Source organism: Engystomops pustulosus, chromosome 6 (genome assembly GCF_040894005.1).
Source record: "Engystomops pustulosus chromosome 6, aEngPut4.maternal, whole genome shotgun sequence".
Lineage (NCBI taxonomy): Eukaryota > Metazoa > Chordata > Amphibia > Anura > Leptodactylidae > Engystomops > Engystomops pustulosus.
The window spans coordinates 82,976,019-82,999,673 of record NC_092416.1 but is presented as its reverse complement, the minus strand read 5'-3'; the positions used below and the strand labels follow the sequence as shown (position 1 = coordinate 82,999,673).

Below are 23,655 nucleotides of genomic sequence, written 5' to 3'. Positions count from 1 at the left end.
TCAATGCAGAGGCTAGTACTAGCCTGGCCGGGTACTGGGAGCTAAGGCTACTCCACGCCCCAGTAGTCTCTGCAGTTAATTTACAAGTATTATAATTTGAATCCCCGTGAGGGCTCACTATTAACTGGCACAAATCGGATTTGATGGCTGTGGATCGATTGGACTTTTGCTTTGGCGGGGTCGGTGAACCCCATACCAGTGGTCTCTAGATTTAAATACTTGGGGATCGAGGTCTCTCCATGTGTATGGAACTTTAAAGAACTTACCTTGACGCCACTCCTTACTAAGATTAGAGTAAAAATAGCAGCTCGGTGCAAGCTTCCCTTGACTGTAATAGGCCGCCTTAATCTTGTAAAGATAGTGGTGATGCCCCAGCTACTTTATACTCTACATAATGGCCCGACATGGTTGCTCCTAAACAGTTTCTATAGGATCATGCTCTCTTCAGAGACTTGGTTTCGGGGCAGAAACATCCTTGCATCAAGCTGGAAACATTGCAACACTTAAAGACAAACGTGGGATTAGCCCTCCCCAATCCATGGCTCTATTAACTTGCAGCACAGGGGTGGGGGGCTGACACAATGGTAGGGGTGTCAGGAGGAATGGTTAGCTACTATTTAGGTACCACAAAGCTACAGGTGACCTTGGATTGGGGGGGGGGGTTCCACTGGGAATCTGACTGGCTCCTGACAATGAAACTTATTCACACCCTATAGGGCAGTGACGGCAAACCTTTTAGAGACCAATTGCCCAAGCAACAACCCAAATCCACTTATTTACCATGTAGTGCCAACATGGCATTTCAAGCAGTAACTTATTGCTTCCTGTTCTTCAACATCATTCAATTCTATTGGATCCTAAGGCCCCCAATACAGTATAAAGAAGGTGGGCAAATTCAGACCATCATTGTAGCTTCTCTCTAGGAAGAATGGTGGGTCCAGCAGGATGACCTCCAAAGACAATGCAGTTCAGTCAACACCTTCTCACTTTTCTTGCAGTTTCGAACAGCCAGCAATGTGTCGCTTTAAAATAGAACTGAGAGCAGCATCCCTTAAGTTTTTTGGGACTGCAGGAAGATTTGGTGGATTTGGTTCTGTTTCGTGAAATTGGGGCGATGGCCTGAGTGCCCACAGAAAGGGCTCAGAGTGCCACCTCTGGCACCCATGCAATAGGTTCGCCACCACTGCTATAGGGGAAAGTGAAGCAGCTCAGGGGGATTGTTGGATTTACAGAATAGACCCCTCTATGGAACAACTTGGACCTTGAGAATGGGTGTAATGGGTGGGAAGGGTTGTTCCCCCTAAATGGGTTATTGTTTGTATTATTCTTTTAAAAAATGGAAAATCAATAGAGATCAATCTGATTTTTAAAAAATTTATATATATTATGAAAATAAGTTTTTAACAAGTTAGGTTAGGTTCCAGGATTTTTAAAGCAGTTTGCCCACAAAAGAAAATCCTCAAAATGATTACACATTTTTAACCCCTTATTTTACAATTTTACTCGATTAACCGATTAAAGACTAAGCCATTATACCTCTTAATGACCAGGGAAAATTTTGTTTTAGGTGAAAATTACTCAGCAGTTAATTGCCATGTGTCTCTTATATTAATGTTATTTTTAGTTAACAAATAGGGCTGTATTTTGGCAGTAGCTGTTCATTTCAATAATTTTCAGTTTTTTTTCTAAAGTATGAAAAATGGACAAAAATGCAAAAAATGAATCAGAGGATCGCTTGTTCAAGCCAACCTGTAAAAGTAAAAAAATATATAAATATTAATATAAACATTTATTAATAAAAATAATTACCGTAATTAAATAAAGTTAAAGTCCCCTAAACACAAACATTCCCTATACATATCTAATAAAGTAAAAAAAACACAAAATCACCTGAAAAAAACCACATATTTGGTGTCGCCGCGTCCATAACAATCTGTACAATAAATCAGTAACATTATTGGACCCGCTTGGTGAGCAACGTAAAAAGAAAAACCCCGAAAAACTCGCCAAAAATGTACATTTTTCATTAAATCCCTTCACAAAAAATTTCTAAAAAGTGATTTTAAAAAGTTATGTGCGCCAAAATGGTATCAATGAAAAGGGCAACTCAACACACAAAAATTAAGCCCTAAACCAGCTCTGTCAACCAAAAAATATTAGCGTTATATCTCCGTAAAGATGGCGATACAAAAATAAATGAGATATGCTCTGTATTACTTTTTCTTCAGCAAAGTTGTAAAAATATATTAAAAACTATATAAATGAGGTATCACCATAACCGTAGTGATCCATAGAATAAAGATAATTAATATGTAAGTAAAGGCACATTAATATGTAAGTAAAGGCACAGGCATAATCCAAAATCTGCACCTGACACATCTGTCATCAGCATGATATATGGTCACTATATATACATAACTGGATGTAAGAGAAGTAATGCGTCCTAGCAAGGGGGTACTATTGGCCAAAAAATAGAAAAACTGAATGAACCTTGCAAGGCAGATAAGTCATGCAAAGTAAATAAACAACCACAGAAGAGTAGGGAAGACAAGAGTCACGAGACCTGTACACCAGGACCTACTGTGACTAGACCCTCAACACTGTGGCAATACTATTCGATCACAAGTCTGAAATTAAGAGAGGTAGCCTCTGGACTGAAAGGACATTTAATCATAGAGATTCTCAGTGCACATTTTAATCTAGATGTATTAGGCCATTTGGCACAGAATCGCTCTCTTGTACTTAGGCATGTTTAATAAACTAGATGTTGTTTTAATATTGATGACCTGTTCTTAGGATAACAAACACCCACAATGAGGCAGCATCCACATTGCAGACAGCAGAACTCCAGGCAGACATGTTCCTGCTTCCAGAGTGTAGTATTCCCTCAAACAGTGAGCCTGCAACGTTGAGATCTATGTTATAAGCAGCACGACCAACTCACTGGTTATTTATCCTAGGAACTCTTGTACAAATCAGGCTCATCCCCTGAAAACCAGGGGACACAGCAGCTTGTGACACATATTTCCATGGAGATAATAATCATTGTCCCCCAGAGAAACTTGTGTCCTAATTATTATTCTAATTTTATTATCAATCCCATTGAGTGCAGTGTCACCCTCTAAAAATCAACTCAAACAGGGATTAGTCAGGGTGCTGGGAGTTCAACCTAGTTTCTAATATATTTTATGCCATGATTTTGCCACAGCAAGGGGGCACTGATCTTTAAATTTCCATAGCAATCAAATGCAGAAATGTTTTTTTTCTGTAGTGTCAGCATTTTTATAAATCCCATGAACTGAAATGCTACTGTATTATGCTGCAGATTTACTTCCCAGAATCTCTTTTTAGCAAATCCGTAGGTTATACACTATATGTGCAGATAGCCTTATTATGGTGTGGTAATCTATCTAAGAATGTCTCGGCTAGGAAATGTACTTCAGGTCTACCAGTAAGCCCAGCTACTCTATTTTCTAGTTTTGCATAGCTGATGTAAATAAATTGATACTTCTACTGCACATATAGCACATATAGTACGTAACATACAGGTTACATACAAGATAGGTTCTGTAGATTTGTTCTTAAATTGAATTTGTATGTAAGTCGGAACTGTATATTTTATAATTGTAACACCAGCCAGAACTCTTTTTGGTCTCTGTGAGAATTGAATTTAAAAATTTTGGGCTGTCATAAGAACCAGAATTAACAATAAAACTTATTTGCAGACGCTTAATAAAGTCCTATAGCTGACTATTGTAGTCCAAGGCTAAAGTACAGCGAACATCCAGAGGTCCATTTGTAACAAGGAGTCATCTTTAAGTCGGGTGTTCTTAAGCAGGGGACTGCCAATACTCCAGTACCCCAGCCATTGTAAAATTGGCTACTAAATAGTGTCACTGCCAGAACTCCCTAAATTGCTCGAGATGGGATCAGAATTCAGGCTTCTGTGGTTGAAATCCACTCCCAGATCTACCTGTGATTGACAGCTCCCTTCTAGGATCTTTCCTTGGGGAAAACGGGGTGTGAGCTTGTTCTGTCTGTAGCTGTGGTTTAAGTGATTTATGGTTGAACCAGTCAGTGTCCATTACTCCCTTTTTATTCTGCCCAGTTTCAGCTATTCTGTGCTACATGTAATCGACCATTCTATAGCTTTTTGATTCTGCACCTTTGCTGCCATCTTGTTTTAACCCCATTCTGTTTGACTCTGCTTGTCTGTCTGTATCTGTTGTTTGTACCTCAGTGCCGTGTATCTCCCGGTGTGACACTGCTTTCCCTGTCCCTTGTTTGTTATTGGCTTGACACTTTTCTGTGTACTATTGTGAACACTAGTCTGTCTCTGAGGTCCTTTTACCTATCTACCCCACCATCCAGCAGCTCCCATATGAAGTAAGTCACCTTGTAGGGTCCGTTAAAGGTGAATCTGTTATCTGGAACCTATCAGGATGGTCTTATCTGCTGAAGGCAGGGCCTTAGACCACATGGACGTTGCAGAGTTAGGGTCCATTCACACGCGGTATGCCCGCCGTGTGGGCATACCGCCGTGTGCTGGAGAGGAGGAGGAGGTGACCCCTCCTCCCTCCATAGAGAATAGCGGCGCACGGCCACATACACGCCAAAAGATAGAGCATGCTCTATCTTTTTGCGGTGTGCGCCCCGGATTGGTGCCAAACATGTGTGGCACCGTATCTGCGGTGCGCCGCTATTGCCGTCTATGGGGACGTACATGCGGCCGCAAATTTGCGGCCGCGTGTACGTCCCCGCAGACGGCCATGTGAATGAGCCCTTAGTGCAGCACCACTTAGCCAGTCTCACAGCTTGTGCCATGTCTGTTTGTGGTTGCAAAGTTTCCTGGACAGGTTTGTGACACATTTTCTTCCCTATTAACAAATTCTTTTTACAACCATACATGTAGTGCTTGTCCATCCACTTATAGTCTGTGTAGCCTTTAGGTATAATGATAATGATCCTGATAGCGCTAGTACTGAGTACATATCTAGCATTTATTGCCAGACTCTTGTTTGTGTCAATGTTGGTTGTATAAACAAGTAAGTCTTCATTTTTCTGGAGATTACAAGATCTTTTAAATGATATGCTTGGGTATATTAACTTGTTATAATTGAAAACAATAAGCTTAGCAAACTACAGGCTAATTTTATAAATTATAACCACTTTGCGCTGTAGCTTTATGGACATTTGTTGAAGTGCGTTCCGTGATTCCCTGATAATGTTTTTGACATTATTAGTAAAGTTATTAGTAAATTGAAGGCGGCACACCAGGAAAAACGTATATAATATGTTATGTCTAATACAAGGCTGAAGGGAATGATGTTTTGCCCCTTAACCCCTTAATGACCGCCCTATCGGGAATCTACGTCGGTCATTAAGGGTACTTCTTCTGATGCGACGCCTTTCTACGGCGCCGCATCAGAAGAAGATTTCGGGACATCGGGTTATTATAGTGCCGGTGTCGGGCTGTGATATCACAGCCCAGACCCGGCACTAACACCCGGGATCGGAAAAACTCAGATCCCGGGTGTTTAACCCCTTACACGCCGCGGTCAAGCATGACCGCGGCGTGCAAGTGTGTCCCCCGTGGATCGGACCCCCCCGGTGTGCTTACCGGGGGATCCGATCCCTCCTGCCGCTGCCCCGGGTCCCGACGAGTGACCCGGGGCTGTCGGCTCCTCTTCTCGCCGGGTTCTGCCTTCCTGGCAGGACCCGGCTGTAAGTAACTGAGCATGCGCGGCATGCTCAGTTACTTACACTATACACTGCAATACAAGTGTATTGCAGTGTAGAGGCTTGAATAAGCGATCGGATGATCGCTTATTCAAGCCAAAAGGTTGAAAATAAGTGAAAGTAAAAAAAAAAAAGATTAAATTGTTTTATAATAATAATTAAATAAATAAATAAAATAAAGTCCCATAATCTCCCCAGTTACACATATAATGCAAATAAAGTATATAAAACACAAAAACACACAAAAAATGTACATATTTGGTATCACCGCGTCCGTATTAATCTGTACAATAAATCTAAATCAATATTGAACCCGCTCGGGGAACGATGAAAAAAATAACCACGAAAAACTTCCCGTAATATACAATTTTTCATCAAACACTATCACAAAAAATGTTCTAAAAAATGATCAAAAAAAGCTACATTCCCTAATATGATACGACTGAAAAGAACAACTGTTTTCGCAAAAAATAAGCCCTCAACCAGATCTGACAACAGAAAAATACAGAAGTTATGGCCCTAAAAAGTTGTCAATAGTAAAAACAATGCGATATTCTCCAATATTGGTTTTGCTCAGGAAAATTTAGCAAAAATAAGAAAAACTATATAAATGAGGTAACACCGCAATCGTAGTGAACCAGAGAATAAAGATAAAATATTATTTTTACATTACGGTGAACGGGGGGAAAAAAATGCTAAAAATCCAAAATAAAAATTGATGAATTTGTTTGTGTCCCCCTTAGTTAATAAAATCTCATGAATAAGCTTTAGACTCCCAAAATAAATTATCTATACATTGTATCTCATCCCATAAAAATTAAGCCCTCATATGTTTGCATTACCAAAAAAAAATAAAAATGTATAGGTAGTACAATGTGACAATACAAATCTGCTGTGAATGGCGCCTCCATTCATTCTATACTTGGCCGTGCGCCTGTACAGAAGTTTACCACCACATATGTGGTATCAGTACACTCGGGAGGAATTGGGCATCAAACGTTGCAGTGCGTTTCATCATTTAATTTATTCTGAAAAAAAATGAATGTATGTTCCAAAAAAATTCTATAGTTTCTAAATCGCAGGTCCATATTGTTTTAACCCATGTGAAACACTTAAAGGGTTAATGGACTTAATAGAAGTTGTTTTACATACGTTGAGGGGTGAAGTTTCTATAGTGGGGTAATTTATGGGGTTTTACTATTACTTAGGCCTTACAAAGTCACTTGGAAGCTGAGTTTTCCCTCAAAATGTGAGTTTTGGCAATTTTCATGAAAATGAGAAAAATCGCACCTAAAGTTCTGCGCCTCATAACATCCTAGAAAAGTGAGAGGACGCATAAAATATCATCCCAACATAAAGCAGACATTCCGTAAATGTAATTTATCAAGCTTTTTGGGTAATTTTACTTCCTGTCTGGGAACCAGAACATTTCAAACTAGGAAAATGAAGAATTTTTACAAACTTTTGCCAAATTTTCACTTTTTTTCAGAACAAATCGCAAAACGTATCACTTAAATTTTATAACTAACATGAAGTACAATGTGTCATGAGAAAACATTCTCAAAATCACCAGGATATGTTAAAGCGTTCCGAAGTTATAACCAATTATCGTGAGACATGTCAGATTTGAAAAATCAAGTCTGGTCATTGAGCTGAAAACTAGTGTCGGTGATAAGGGGTTAAACTCTGCACATGGTATAACAGTAGCTTCACTGAAATGTTCCTTAAATACCAGTTACTTCTTGCAGCAGCCATTAATATCCCCTTTCAGGAAAAATTACCAAATTTGAGGCCAAACACAAGTGGCTTACTTTAAAAGTAACTTTATGTTAAAAAGTAGAATGGAACAGTGTCACCATACACTATTCTTTTTATAATTTATCAGATTATTGTCCTCAGGTCTTGCGCTCATTTTATATTAATGTGTATTATTCACTGATCTCCTTCTTGAGCTTTCATGTCCAGGACCTTGTGTGAACATATCTGCTGGATTTGTGGCCTGTACTGTAGTGTGTGTAGGTTTTGTCATCACTGAATGATTTCCTAATTTGTATCTACTAAAATGTAAACATGAGAAAGTTGAATATTTCTCATCCACAATATATATTCTTAAAATTGCAAACTATGTGAGGTTTGTCTGCTTCTTATATTCTAAAATTTGAAAAATCTTTATTGAAATTGCAGATTTTGTTTCTCTTCTGCTTTGAATTTCACCTTAAGAAATCACCTCTGTCTTTCAACCCTTTTTACTAAAATGTTTGGGAGACGGAGGGACCAAAAAAACTATTGTTGCATTTTCTGGTATTATGTTTACACTGTACAGGACTAATAAATACAGCTGTAGATCCTTACACATAAGATGATAACTCTTATTGTTATTTTTTTATTTTGTTTTTTATAGTCAGCCATTACTAAGGGGCTAAAGAGGCTATTAAAAAGTGTGCTTGGCGGTCATAAGACAGCTGAGCAACATGGCACAACATGGCAGCTTAGCCTAAAAACACTGCTTGTATGTGTCGGTGGCCACTAGGGGCATCTATGCAATATATAGTGTGTGTATATGTATATAAATATATATATATATTTACCTTGATTGGTAATTTAAAACAAAACTTAAAAAACAGGACCCATCCGCTGTGTTACTATTACTTAGCTTCTTGATTGGCAGAACTGAAAGTATTAGTCATAATTTCCTTTAAGGGAAATGACTGTGTTTCTGCTTGGTTACTTCTTGCACCTGGTGTCCTACACATTGCAGATATATAAACATTTAATGAGCTATAAACACTGTAGCCGGTCATACATGGAATAAAATAATCGCTCTGTGAACATGTACAAAAGTAAACCCGCTCGATGTTCACTGATCCGATGAAAAATTGCCCACTTCTGAGCACAAGCTGATTAAAATTAGTAGTTTTATGTTTTCTTTCTGTTTCAAAGTTTCAATAATAAAGGCTAATATGCATTTTGGACATGAGTCCTTAATCAGTTTATCTGGGAACATGTACAGATATTTTCCACACCTACAGAATACTCAGTTGTGATGTGCAAAGTAGATTTCTATTTATAGTAGAGTATATTTAGGCATTTAGGGCCTCTAATAATAAGAGGTCCATAGCCCACTTATTAGATACAGCATTGGTTACAGTTCAAGTAAATAAAAATGAACAGTACAAGACATAAACATAAAAGCTATGGGGGAGATCAGAAATGTCTGAGGTAAAACCATTCTAGTTTCCCATTGAAACTAATGAAAGCTCAGCTTTAGTTTTGCAAACACCTGTGAGAAAATAAAAGCTAAGCTCTGATTGGTTTTCATGGGCATCTACAACAGTTTTGCTCTTAAATACTTGTGATAAATGTGTTCAACCACTCCCAGTATAACCAGCATAATTGTGGTGCTCAATATGTTGCCCATGGACAGTATTGCTAGATGGCCCAGACCACTCCTAGGCTTGTGTAACACTCTGTGCCTGTTGTCCAGGGATTGCCATCTGTTCTTATCTGTGATCATCAGTAGTCAGAAGTAACTAGTCATGGGACAGGGCAGGGCCGGATTAACACAGCTACATACAGCCGCCTCGCCCCCAGTAACACAGCTACATACAGCCGCCTCATCCCCAGTAACACAGCTACATACAACCGCCTCCCCCCAGTAACACAGCTACATACAGCCGCCTCGCCCCCAGTAACACAGCTACATACAGCCGCCTCATCCCCAGTAACACAGCTACATACAGCCGTCAACGTGTGTGTGCATTTTCCGGCGGGGGAGTTGTGGGGGCGGTGCTTTTTTGGGCAGGGGCGGCAGGAGTACGAGTGGGATTACTTGTTCAGTGGGGGGTGGTGTTCAGCCGGGTGCTTTTTCCGGCAGGATGGGGGAGTTGCGCAGGGCGGGTGCTGATGGCTCGGCCATGCTGGGTGTGGGCGGCCGTGGAGGCGGTCAACTTTGCCGGGGGGCGTGTGGCTCGGCCTTGCATGGGAATAGGCGGAGGGCGGGCGCAGGGTGATAGGCTCCAGATGGGCGGGTGGGGAGGCTGTCACCTGTGCCGGGGGGCGGGCAGGTGGCAGTCTCGCGTGCCGGGGGGCGGCCGGGCTTCAGCGAGATGTCGGCTCAAGAGGGGAGCCGCGGGGGGTGCGATCTGGTGGGGGCCCCCTGGGGGTGCAATCTGGTGGGGGCCCCGGGGCTCAATAGTCAAGAGCTTTCCTTGCATTTCCTATTATCCAAAACATAAGGACAATTTGATTCTAAGCTAAGAAAATTATAAAGCTAAAATGTCCATATTTCTTATTTCTAATTGAAAAGTGTTAATGGCATTTTCTTTTTTTTTCAGTATTTTGCATTTCTTCTCTTGCTGTTTGCTGCCCAGATTACTGTCGGAGTGCTGGTTTACACCCAGAGATCCTCTGTAAGTAGTCACATGTCCTCTATATATACTACATATATTGCATCCTCTTTTAGATATACTGTAATTGGCACTCTGTTATTGGATTGGATGCACACAAGCACCAGATGAGACATAATGGGGCTTATTCACTAAAGTCCTGCGGCCGCATTTCCGTCTTTTTCTGGGTTTTTAGACGTTTTCAGAGATAGCACTGGGGAATGTGCCGAACACAATCAGATTGTGTCGCAATCGCGCCGGCTTTCACGCAACAGAAATCTGTGGGTTGACCGACAGACCATCCCACGGTTTCGGACAACGTGCGGGATTTAACAAATCAATTTGTGTCGCATGGAATGCACTTACATACACCGGGAGGAACATGGTAAACTCCGGTGGACCAGATCGGGGAAGCGACACATGCAGGAAATCGGGCGCATGATCTTCATGAATCGCAGCAGATGGGCATTCTGGCAGAAAACGCACCTCGGGGATTGTGCAGGGACCAGGTAAGTAAATGTGCCCCAATGTGTCTTTCCGATACGGTCTAATATTGTTTACATCTTAAGTTTGATTTCCCAACATTGACTACAGGTATAGTGTGTGTGATAGTCACAGCAGCCTCAGAAGGGATGGCAAGACAACTTATAAACCACATTTTAAAGTTCCTAAAACCCTCTTTTTCTTTTCTTTTTCCAGCTGAATGCTGCAGTGGGAAAATATGTGGAAAATATCATTAAAAACTATGGGATTGTAACAAACCAAACTGAACTTCAGGAAGGCTTAGATTTTGCACAGGAGCAGGTATTAACTGATAAGTATTTGACACTATTGTTGGTTTACTCGATCATAATATCCTCTTTATCTCCATATCTTATAAGCTGTAATAATAATACCCATTCATGGACTTTTCCTAATGCCATTGACTACCTGTGGTAAGACTTGAGTCTGCTGAACCCCAAAGGCCCCCATATGCTTGATAGAGCTGTCGTCTCAATGTTCTGTCTTCCAGCAGCTATCTCTAATACACTTGCACAATCGACTTAGCTAAAACATTTTATATTGTAAATGAGGAGAACAAAATCAAACTGTTGAATTTCAACTTGCTCTATCCATATTTCTCCCGTATATGCCATAGGAGAAAAGTCATCGGAGCCCTGAGAGGCCCCATACACCATTGATGGATCCAGGCAATTTACATGTAATGTGTATGGGGTAAACTCTGTAGCAAAGTACTTTATTTAAAAAAGTTTTTTGGGTTCTCCCTGAAGCATTTATACCTACAAATATTACCTTATACTTCTGCACCCTTATATGTCTGCCTCGGCCTCTTTTATACATAGTATTCGTTTTGTGCTTTTGTTTATTGCTTGCTGTTTCCTCTTACTGCTTCTAGTAGACACCAAATTTTCCAAGAAATACAAAGTTGGCAAAGTTCCAAATGAACCAGGTCCAGGCAACTTAGTTATTGTTGGAAAAGCAACTGGAAAAAAATGTATTAAAAAATTGTACTTATGTACTATATTTGTGAAATTATGCAAAATAGCTGGACCCAAAATTAACTTCTATGTATTGTTCTTCATTGTCTTAAAACAGTTTTTGGACATAATTTTACAATTTCTTGATCATATTTGATATTACACCATCCTAGAATCCTACATGTTTAACCATTTCTGTGCAACATACATTTTTTCTATAATTTGATATCAGCCTGTTTATTCCTTGCTGTCAAAAATAATTGAAAAATATTTAACAAAAAGTAAAGAGGAAATCAGCATCTAAAAATTGGTCACCAGTTCTTAGGATGTTGGACCCCTGCTGTTGAGCTTCCCAAAGTAGCCACGGCTCTCCGATGAACACTGCTTCCACTTCACAGTGCTGTCATGGCCATTCGAGCTGCAGTACCAAGTACAGCCACTAAACTGTGTACTGTGGTGTTCTTAGTATGGAGTATAGTATAAGGTGTTCTTAGTATAGAACAAATGTGGTCCTATGTAATTAGCATCTCAAGCATCTGTTCTCTTCAGCAGAGTAGAAAAGAAAGATGCAATGAGGTGTTCAGGAGTCACTAGTTAACCAGACGAAACTACTTGAGGTCAGGGATTGTTCTGGGCTAGTGATACCCTAGCCATAAGACCAATTTAACATGCTTTGTGCAGCTCTGCGTAATCTGTGTGACCTATATAAATAAAGAATTATCATTATTAACCCCTTCACGCTCCGTGACGGATATATCTGCCATGGAGCTGTGAAGGTTGTATGAAGAAGGCTCACGGGCTGAGCCTTCTTCATACAGAGATGGGCTTTGCTGCATATCGCAGCAAAGACCCATCGCTATCACCCGCGGTCGGTGCTTGCACCGATCGCGGGTGTTAACCTTTTCTTTGCCGCCGGCAACTTTGACACTTTGACACTTTAAATTTGGCGGCGCATGGGCACCGCCATCTTACCTCCGATGGCCGCTTCCCCGAATGTCATCGGGGGGCGGCGATCGGTTGCCATGGTAGCTCATTGTAATGTATAGTGAGCAGAAATGCCATATACTGCGATACAGTAGTATTGCAGTATATGGCAGGAGCGATCAGACCATCTAGGTTTAATGTACCCTAGCGGGTCTAAGAAATAGTGGGAAAAAAAAGAAAAAAAAAGTTTAAAAAATGTAAAAAAATAATAACATATTAAAAGTTCGAATCACCCCCCTTTCCCTAGAACTGATATAAAATATAATAAATAGTAAAAATCACAGACACATTAGGTATCGCCGCGTCCCAAAATGCCCGATCTATCAAAATATAAAAACGGTTACGGCCGGCGGTGACCTCCGGAATGGCAAATGGCACCCAAATGTCCAAAACGCGACTTTTACACCTTTTTAGATGACATAAAAAATGTAATAAAAATGATCAAAATGTCGCACAGTCCTCAAAACGGTAACAATGAGAACGTCGGCTCATTTCGCAAAAAATGACACCTCACACAGCTCCGTGGGCCAAAGTATGAAAAAGTTATTTGCGTCAGAAGATGGCAAAAATCTTTTTTTCTTTTTTGTACACATTCGTTTAATTTTTGAAAATGTATTAAAACGCAATAAAACCTGTATAAATTTGGTATCACCGCGATCATACCGAACCAAAGAATAAAGTAGAGGTGTTATTTGGAGCGCAGAGTGAAAGTCGTAAAAACTGAGCCCACAAGAACATGACGCACATGCAGTTTTTTTCAATTTTTCCACATTTGGAATTTTTTTGCGGCTTCCCACTACATGGCATGGAATAATAAATAACATCATGGGAAAGTAAAATTGGTTACGCACAAAATAAGCCCTCACACAGGTCTGTACACGGAAAAATGAAAAAGTTATGGATTTTTGAAGATGGAGAGCGAGAAATTAGCGAAAATACCCTGCATCCTTAAGGGGTTAATACTGAGCACCTGAATTTAAGGGTCAGGTTATTTTCCTTAATTTCAATAAAAATTTATTCAACATTTGTTCTTTATTAAAAAAAAAAAAAATATCTGTATGTCTGATGTATGAACATAGCAATAATTTTATCGTAGGCTTGGTTCACTAGCTATTGCTCAACCTCTTGTATTACAGATGAGCTGCTGTGGTTGGATCGCTCCTGAGGACTGGAGGAGAAATCAGAAAATCTCTGAAAACTCATCAGTCAACTTATATCCTTGTTCCTGCAGAAATCTATCTTCCTACCATTCTAACCCAAACATTAATGGCACTGGTAATGATACTGACACGTCTGAGCCCTTACCTGAGCAGCGGAGTGGATTCTGCACAACCACTTCACGAGACAATTGGCCTGTGTACAAGACAGTAAGTGTGATCCACCTAAAGACTTGTAGTTGTGGTATTTCTGGTCCTCACCAATTAGCACATGGGAAGGGATTTGCCCGGTCATTGCTGCGCGCCACATCGATCAGCATAATGCATTTAAGCACATGTGCGTAGGAACTACTTAGTAGGTCCTCCAGAAATCATTGTGCTGATCTGTTTGGTTTCCACGTGTTCAGCTTCCATATTGATGACTTATGTTATCCTATGCAAAACTTATTTTTGATTAATTTTCTTGCTGCCTATTTCAGGGCTGCATGAACAGTATCCAGACGTTTATAATGAACAATTTCATCTGTATCATTGGAGTATGCATAGGAATTGCCTTGTTGGAGGTGAGTATCATTACATTCCTTGGCAGATCACTCTGTAGATTATTCACTAGGACCTGGTGTTCCCACTTTAACCTATTATCATCATGTAGTGTTCATCTATTTTGGACTTAATCAATTCAAACTGATACAGACAACAGATGGAGGTCAACAAATCTATATAAACTTTTAGACCTACTTAAAGCTGATTTATGATTTTTTTCTATGTGCCACATCTCCAGATCTTCTGTGTGCTCCTATGAAGCAAAATACCCATTATGAACATAATGGGGCAGATTTATCAAGTGTCTAAAAGTCAGAATATTTCCAGTTGCCCATGGCAACCAATCACAGCTTGCCTCTAACATATTCATGAACACTGGTAAAATGAAAGCTGAGCTGTGATTGGTTGCCATGGGCAACTGAAAATATTCTGACTTTCAGACACTTGATAAATCTGCCCCAATGTCTTCTATAAAGTCTCATATAGCTCCAGAACCACAATTTATGTTATTTGTAAATTAAAATTAATGTTATAACTGTATTTCCTGTAAACTGTAAGCTGTATTTCCTAAAAGAGCACTACAACAGCAAGTGTACTGTACTAAAACTCTCTATTAAAACAAAGACTCTCTATGGGTCTTTGTTTACATGTCTGAACACTAATGAATAGGAGGGGATGCAGCAGGAGAGTAATGACTCATCCCGGTCTCCCCCTCCCCTCTCCCTGTGTCTGTTAGTGAGACAGACTGTGAGAGAAAGAGGCACAGTGGGTGACACCATTAGGACAGACTGAAGTCAGAAACAGGAAATTCTGTATATATGAAGATGGCAGCAGTGTGAGAACAAAGGAAAGGCTAAAACTCTCAAAGGAGCCAAAGGTACAGGTAGTCCAGAATGGAACAGATTTGTTTAAAAATGGCCAACCCCTTTAATTTTTAGCCTTCTATCCATCTCCTGATTATGGAATTGAGGAGGCTATAGGAATCACTGCTCACTACAGAGGATAAAAGGAGCAAATTAGGGACAGAGAATCTTTATTACGTGATACATTGTATAGTAAAAGTTTACAAAGTTTACTGTTATCACCTGCACTGTGAAAAAATTTGCTTCAAAAGTCATTATCTTTCTGATATTCCCACTCTTTATAAAGTCATACATCAACACTCCATCCATCCTTTAATAGTATTAGTATCCTAGTATTAGTATTAGTATAGTATTAGTATCCTTTAATAGTAATAGTATTAGCTGCTTCTTTCCATCCTACTCATTGGAAGCCATTATAGCCTTTGGGGGATGGTTGCAACACTATTGCATTCACCCCGGCCTCTGCTGAGCGTTCACCCCGGCCTCTGGAAGGTCAAATGCTGTAACTGTCCATATAACGAATGTTACATCAATGGGGAAACACCCAACCACAGGCATTTGCTAATGTTCACTGAACCTCCTACTTTCAAGGGGGAGAGGGAGAAACCTAAGGGCATATCCCACTGTATGGGATACACCCTAGCCTTCCGTTGTAAGGATACCTATTAAATATAAACTTACAGTGGAAGAATACAACATCTGAATGTAGTACAAGCAGTCCCCTATTTAAGAACACCTGACTTACAGACAACCCCTAGTTACAAACGGACATCTGGATATTGGTAATTTATTGTACTTTAGTCCTAGGCTACAATGATCAGCTGTAACAGTCATCACAAGTGTCTGTAATGAAGCTTTATAGTTAAAGGGGTTGTCCGAGTTTTGAAAAAAAAAATATATGTGGCTGGGAGCGGGCTGCCTAAAACAATAAAGCTGTACTTACCTTCCGGTGCCCTCCCGTATCCAGCGCTGCTGTCGCTCCGGTCCAGAGCTGCATTCAGCTTCCGGCCGGACACGACAACCTTCCGGCCCCCATACACAATGCTGTGTATAGGGACGGATAGGCGTACCAGGCCACGGCCGGCCGGAAGCTGAATGGATACCGGAGGGCACCGGAAGGTAAGTACAGCTTTATTATTTTAGGCAGCCCGCTCCCGGCCACATATATATATATATATTTTTTTAAACTCGGACAACCCCTTTAATCCTGGTTCTTATGACAACTCAACATTTTTAAAAATCAAATGTCACAGAGACCAAAAAAATTTGTCTGGAGTTACAATTATAAAATATGCAGTTCTGACTTACATACAAATTCAACTTAAGAACAAACGTATAAAACCTTTCCTGTACGTAACCTGGGGACTGCCTATATTGCTGACTGGCTTAGTAGTCAAGGTCTTGCAACCACTAGCAAAACTAAAGAAAAACATAAATTTAGTTGCTCAGAAAAGTAGATGTCTGGAAAATGATTTTCCATAAGGTTAAAAAATCATTTTAAAAGACAGCCTGTAGAGACAGATGGTTTGTATATTGTATGTGCTGGGCAGTGGACATGTAGAGAAGACATCTACTTGTATTTCAAGTACAAATGTTAAGATATTATAATCATTACAAAAATGTATACAAGTCTAACAAGACTAAAAAAAAAAATAACTATGGGATACTTCTAATTTCCCCAAACCTCGAGTCCTTTGTGGACCTTGTGTATGTCATATTTCATACATATTGCTTATACATTATCATACATTATTGTATTGAGGAAATGTCATGCAGTGCACGGAATATTTACTGCAGAGGAAGCTTTCTGGTTTAGCTACTTACTGTTATTTTTTACTAACGTGCAGGAAATGAGATCACACCTGCTGTTGTGGGGATTCACCATAGTCTTTACATGTCCACATACAGATAGTTCTAATATAGAATATTTACATTATGCTGCGGGGCCCCCACATCCTTCATCCGGACCAGAAGTTACCAAATACTTACCAGCCTCCTTTGTACTTTGTCTATTAGTTTCTCCAGTTCATGGGCCACATACTGGCTTTGGTTCTAGAGAAAAGATTAATGAGAAGCTCTTCAGATGACATCCTCTTCTTTCCAGTCAGGTTATGCTTTGTGTGACCTTTGCTTTGTTTGCTGTGTAGAGGTCATTTGCAGTCACTTTTTAACCACTTTAACCTCTTTCAGTCTGTAAAAGTGCATCTTTCAACCAAATCAAGTACAAAAGCAGTATATATGCATGCACTGTATGTTCTCTTCATAAGTACAATAACTAATGTTTTAATATTTTTTCTAAATTGGTCCATACCTTGTTGTTTTTATACCTAAAATTTTTGTACAAAACTTCAAATAATACAATTCTAAAATGTTCTCTTCCTATTTCTACCAATAGTGTATGTAGGCATATAAGCGCCCTCTATTGGCAGCAGAATTCAGTTAGAATGTTGATATTGACTTTTTTTTTTTAATAAAATCTAAAAAAAATTGCAAATGATAGCGCTAAATCAAATTTCTCCATAATGCAGCACTTTGCAGACTCCTGTAAGTCATATTGCAGCTACAGTAAATTGTGAGATTTGGATCTTTCCTCGCTGATAAATGCAGCAAGAATGTAATACAACTTACCTCATTTGGCCGTCAACCATATTATGAGGCCAATTTGAAAATAAATATCATGGTATAACCATATGTGTGACGTCACTGGTCTTTGATGCTGCTGGGCTACACTGTACTAGTCTATAACCATTTGAGATGTAGTGAATTTCAGTAAACTTCCAATTTGAGCAAGGTCTCTATTAGTAGATACTTTATGCACAGGCTTATTTTAGCTATTTGTTTTTCTTCACTTTTGCTCCAGAACAGTATGGCTTTCCCCTTGTATAAACACACCTGCCCAAAAATATTATCTTCTCTTTCATGATCATGCAGTCTGTTTTCTGTTCCTCTTTTGTCTCTTGTACTTCTGACTCCTTATCTGCTCAATGCATGTTGTGAACCTCAACAACACATGATGGCGGGTGGGAGAGACCTTTCCTCTCTTCCTCTTCCCTGTTCTGTGACCTGTGCACAATACATTGTGATTTCTATGGAAGCCCTACAAACCAAATGGAAAAAAGTAGTCAGTCCTAGACAAAAAAATAAAAAGCCTAATGTGCCTTACTGTTCAGTATTGATTAAAGGTTAAACTCTGTTTTACAGTCTCCTATATAAAGGAATTGCTTTGAAAGCAGTTTATAATGTAAAATTATTATCTAAACCACTCAGTTAAAGGAAAACTCAAGCATGTTAAACCATGGACACTTAGGGTGCATTCAAGCGGGCGTCTGGGGGATGTATATACCTCCCCATAGATGGCAATGGCGGCCCGGCGGTGGTACGGTGTCACATACGTGTAGCACTGTTCTGCACTGTACACAGGGAAAAGATAGAGCATGCTCTATCTTTCCCCATGTGTGCGGTCGTGTCTGTGCTCTTCTCCATCGCACAGCGGTATGCCCGCCCAGCTGCTGCCAGGCAGGCATACGGCTGTGTGAATGTACCCTTACTCATAGATCCAGGCACAGTGCCTGTAGTAATCTTCTTTTATCTGTTATCCATGCCTTCCTTCATTCTAAAAGCTACTTTTAAAATTATGCTAATGAGTCAGAAGGGCTCTTTGGGTGTTACCAGATCCCCTATGTGCTCTAGCTTCACAGGCTGTTATGCTGTGCAGGATCACTCCCCCTCCCATTGTATGAGATTACAGCAAGCAGAGGAAGGGGGGAGGGTGAGATGTGTTCCTCCACAGTGTAACTGCCTGTGAAGCTCCAGCATGGAGGTCACTCGGGTAACTCTGCTAAACAATGACATATTCTACACTGCCAAGTTACCCTTCTCTAGGTAAACAATCTTTGGTCTGCTGGCTCTTCTGTGTGTTTTGTAGTGATTCTTGTGTTCTTAGTGTCAATAAAACTGTAAATAACTTGGCTAATATCTGCAGTTTTCTGTGTCCTTGTTCTACAGAGACTTTTATTCGGAGTACTGGCAAGGTAACATAAATGCAAAACAAAATGGAAAAATCCCTCTGATACAAAGACTGTGTTACGTTTTAAAGTAAATTCTTCCACCATTTAACATCAATCTGAGGGCAGCCATATGAAATGTCAATTCTTAATGTGGCAGATTATGTCGCTAGTATTGGGTGGAAAAAAAAAACCTGACATGTTCCCTTTGCTAAAAATATTGGGCAATTGGCCATGCCTGTGATTGGCCAATGGGACACCCTTTGTCAATCAAAGCCATAGCTAGTTGCAATATGTCTAGGTCATGCGAGATGCACCTGAACCACAAACCCAAAAGGGGATTTCAGATCTCTACTTACAAGTACAAAATTTTTAGAAAAGAAGGACATAAATTTGTGGTTCATTGCGTAATGTGGTTCATTTGGTGCCACTGCCAACATTAAATTCTGTGGATACTTTTGTGCAATAGAGATCAATAAACACAATTGGGCAGATTTACTAATTGGGATTCACTAAGGTAGTTCCACCAACGTCCACCAGGTGGTGCTGCTGAGCTGAAGTTCCCCGAGGCCTGCCGAAATGCACTGAAGTTCACCGGCCTATTCCTAGTGAAGGTAAGCGCGAGTCCCGCAGCACTTTTTTTTTTCAAATGCGGCGGTTTTTCCGAATCCGTCGGGTTTTCGTTCGGCCTTGCCCCCGATTTCCGTGCATGTCAGCGCCGATGCGCCACAATCCGATCACGTGCGCCAAAATCCCGGGGCAATACTGGGAAAATCTTAGCAAATCGGAAATATTTGGGTAACACGTCGGGAAAATGCGAATCGGGCCCTTAGTAAATGACCCCCAATGGGTGTGTCAAACAGGCAGAAGGCTGATGGAGGGCGGCAGCTGAGGGAGTTGACAACTTGAATTTTACTCAGATAAATTGCAATCACACATGCAGGGGAGCCTTGAATCACATAGCCATACATGGAAACTCCAGTATTTGTGGATTCATTCTCCCCACTACTACACTATTTTCACCTCCAACGACAGCTCCCTCTTACTTAGGCTACTTTCACACTTAACGTGTGCTGGTCTGACTACGGCAGCTCGCTGGAGTAGAGGAGGTGACTTCTCCATAGTGACGCATGGCCATAGCCGTCTGTGGGGGCGTAGATCCGGCCGAGCTACATCCCCACACGGCCAGTGTGAAAGGGGCCTTAGTCTGCTGATTTCTTTGTGCTTTAGAGGCTTCAGCTTTGACCTTGGCACAAATGCCACAAGACTGTACATGAAACACTGTAATAAAATCTAAAAGAAATTTATTACCATACACTTTTCTTTCTGATTTTTTTGCTCTGTTACTAGTTTTTCACTAAAATGATATTCCTTTCTTGCCTCTTCCCCCAGCTCTTTGTCATGACGTTGTCGATGTGTCTGTGTAGAAATTTGGATCAAAACTACAACAAACTTGCACGCTATTCCTAGAAGACCCTTCAGCTCCAAAAAATAGGAAGATGGAAACTCTGTGCATCCAACCACAGCCAAGAAACTGCATGTTCCCGTTCAGCTTTTTCATAGCACAAGCCCTTCCCTGTTAGCATCCCCTCATCCGATTCCCATGGATGGCCTACTTGCAAAAAAGTTTGGAGCTTCTGGACTTCATTCAAAACCCAAGATCATCTCTGTGTGGACAGCAGGATCTGCTCTACCACAGACTCCTTTTTATATTTGGAATATTTAACAAAAACCTTGCCACTCACAGTATTTAGCCCTATGGATGAACTTCCATGAACTGCGCAGTTTACGCTACTCATGGGGCTTTTACTATTGTCGGGTCTCTAAGGCAATAGTGACATCTAGAGGTCATTTTGTGTATTACAACTTTTTTCTTTTTTTTTTGCTTTTAAAGTTACAAGGATTAAAATTACAGAAATCACCATCTGTAAAGAAAAGAAGTTACTTTATGGAATGAATTACTGTTGTAAATAGATTTACATGTGATGTAGTAGTTAGATTCACATAATTATATGTTTGTTGTTCGGTGTTTGGCTCAGTGGTTGTGATTTTTTGTTCTTTTTTCCTTTTTTTTAACAAATATACTTCATAATCACAATGTGGAATCTAAATTTTAGAATTCATACTGAATTCCAATGTTCTTATGAAATGTTATATGGTTATTTGAGTCACTTTGTTTTACACATTTCTATTTGCACCATTGAATTGCTTACCCAGGCAACCCAACATGTAAGTAAGCAGTAAGGTATTCAGATGCACATTAACCCCTGCTTGATGTTTGATGGTGGCATTGTGTTTTTACCACAAATTTTGCAAAAACTAGCAACGAAACCGACTTGTCTGAATACAGACTTGTAAGCACAGCAATTATATGATATAATGTTATGGTTGACACCATATGCTTTAACAGTCCCCATCAATATTTTGAGATCACTTGCACAATCTAATAATACCATAAATGAATGGTATATAATATGAGGGAATTGTTATTTATGCAATGTCATTATAATTCTAAGTGCCTCCAAAATGTTTATGCAGTGTGTAACATTCCACTTGTTATAGTTTTTGTTGTTATACAAGTTAATATGGAGAAATCTGAAAAGTATGTGATCTATTCTTATGTAATGCATGTGAATAAAATAATAATTACACATCTAACTTGTATATTTAATAGGAGGCTTACTTTTAAAGGTCCCCTGTCATCATGCTGTTTAGAGAGCACATAGCATGCCGGCCTGCAGGCTGGTATAGACCTGAATATATAGACTGTGAATAAGAACATGCAGTTGACAAAGAAGATCCTGAAAAGTTCTCTCGGAATCACAGATTAAGCATCCTAAATCAAGTTGACTGTATAATTCTGCTCTATAAGTGCTGCTTATAGAAGAGAGAGGGGATACATTTATTTAGACCCACTTTTACAGGAGGAAGTCATCAAGAAGTCTGCAGCACAATTGTGTCACACGCGACCCTTTTGTAGCGCAGCTGCACTAGGCATCATGCCTAGGGGGCGTTCCGGTGCTCAAACGGACCTAGCGTCAGATTTATCATGTAATGTCTTTCCTTAGCTTTTTGTAACCCTTTTTTCAATACTTGTTCCCTCTGACATTTCTCATTATTACACATAGCTTAATGGAGAGTGGATGGGTCGGTACTGACATCTGGTTAGAATTTCATGCCAATAGCCCCTTTAAGCCCTAAATGCATTATCATTTGCATGTACACCATAATTTGTTAAGGATGTATGAAGAGGCTCTCTCGAGCTGAGCCCTCTTTATACATGGTGGGTGTTGGCTGTAATATAAAATGCTGTAACTATAAAGTACAGTTTGTTACACAGAAAACCAGCCCCCCTACAGCTCTGTAAATAGAGAAATAAAAAGGTTATGGGTTTTTAAAGACGGGAAGTGAAAAATGGAAACAGAAAAGTACATACCTTGTAAGACATTATTTTCCATTTTGTTTCTTTGTATTATATTACAATTATATTGTAGGTCAACTGTACTAAATTGCAGATTTGAGTGTGAAATGTTTCTGATAGTATGCGGAATGGCATGAAATGACAGCCTAGAGCGCTAATTTAGAATTAGTAATTTGGAGGATTTACCATATCTAACATGCCAAAGATCTATCTTCTATACACCATTTTCTATGGTCCATTTACCTGGTCATCAGAAATTGACCTAATAAACCACTCCATGATGTTGTCAAATAGCTTCCAGATCATGTTTCTTTTATGGTGGTATTATTGAGGAAATCTACTTTGAAGTGAGATGTTAATTGGTTGTATAAAGTCAAAGAGGCAGAGATTTTAACAAAGGGAAAATATATTAAAGAGAACCCGTCAGGCAAAATAACCCCCCTAAACTAAATATATATTCATAAACTGCCATTAGAGAGCATTGCCTCTATCATTTCATTGTCCCTCTATATGCCTGTAAACCTATGCAATGAGGTCCTAAAGCTGTATGCAAATGACCTGTGAAATGTCCAATGAAGCATTAGCATATTCAAGCTGTCCACCTTATTCATGAGTGGGAGGCACAGCCACATCCCCCAGTGCTTGACTGACAGCATGTATAATGATGTGAGGCTGATGAGCTTCCTGGTGCTGGTGGCCACGCCCCCAGCAGCCCGTATGTGTATGTGTATGTGAAAGATACAACATCTCCCGGCAGTCATGTTATAGCAGAACCTGTCAGGTGTAGCTAATGTCTGGGTCTCACACATGTGTATTAGGAGGATGCAGTATGTCAGCAGATAAAGCACACACACTAGCAATGCTTTACTATACATTACACACAGACATGAGCAGGGGGAGGAGAGGGGAGGGGTAACAGGGGTGACTGCCTCTAACCATGTGACCAGTTGCATTTACATAATAAAGAACAGATGATTTTGCAATGATTAATGTATGAATTGACTAGATAAAGGCTGGGATTGGATCCTAGTGAGCTACCTCACTAGGTAGTGGTGACAGGACATGTGACACAGATGATGAC

The 23,655-nt window shown here is 40.0% G+C and overlaps 1 protein-coding gene across 2 annotated transcripts in view; it reads left to right on the top strand.

Annotated features, from left to right (window-relative positions):
* The window catches only part of LOC140135372 (leukocyte antigen CD37-like), a 77,565-nt gene extending 55,754 nt beyond the window's left edge, over positions 1-21,811 (top strand). For both annotated transcript variants that reach the window (XM_072156797.1, XM_072156798.1), the window contains 5 exons: positions 10,074-10,148; positions 10,824-10,928; positions 13,723-13,953; positions 14,223-14,306; positions 20,546-21,811. In XM_072156797.1, the coding sequence (XP_072012898.1) occupies positions 10,074-10,148; positions 10,824-10,928; positions 13,723-13,953; positions 14,223-14,306; positions 20,546-20,623 (573 nt within the window). In that variant the 3' untranslated portion in view covers positions 20,624-21,811. The remainder of the gene's footprint in view (positions 1-10,073; positions 10,149-10,823; positions 10,929-13,722; positions 13,954-14,222; positions 14,307-20,545) is intronic.
* Positions 21,812-23,655: the final 1,844 nt, after the last annotated feature.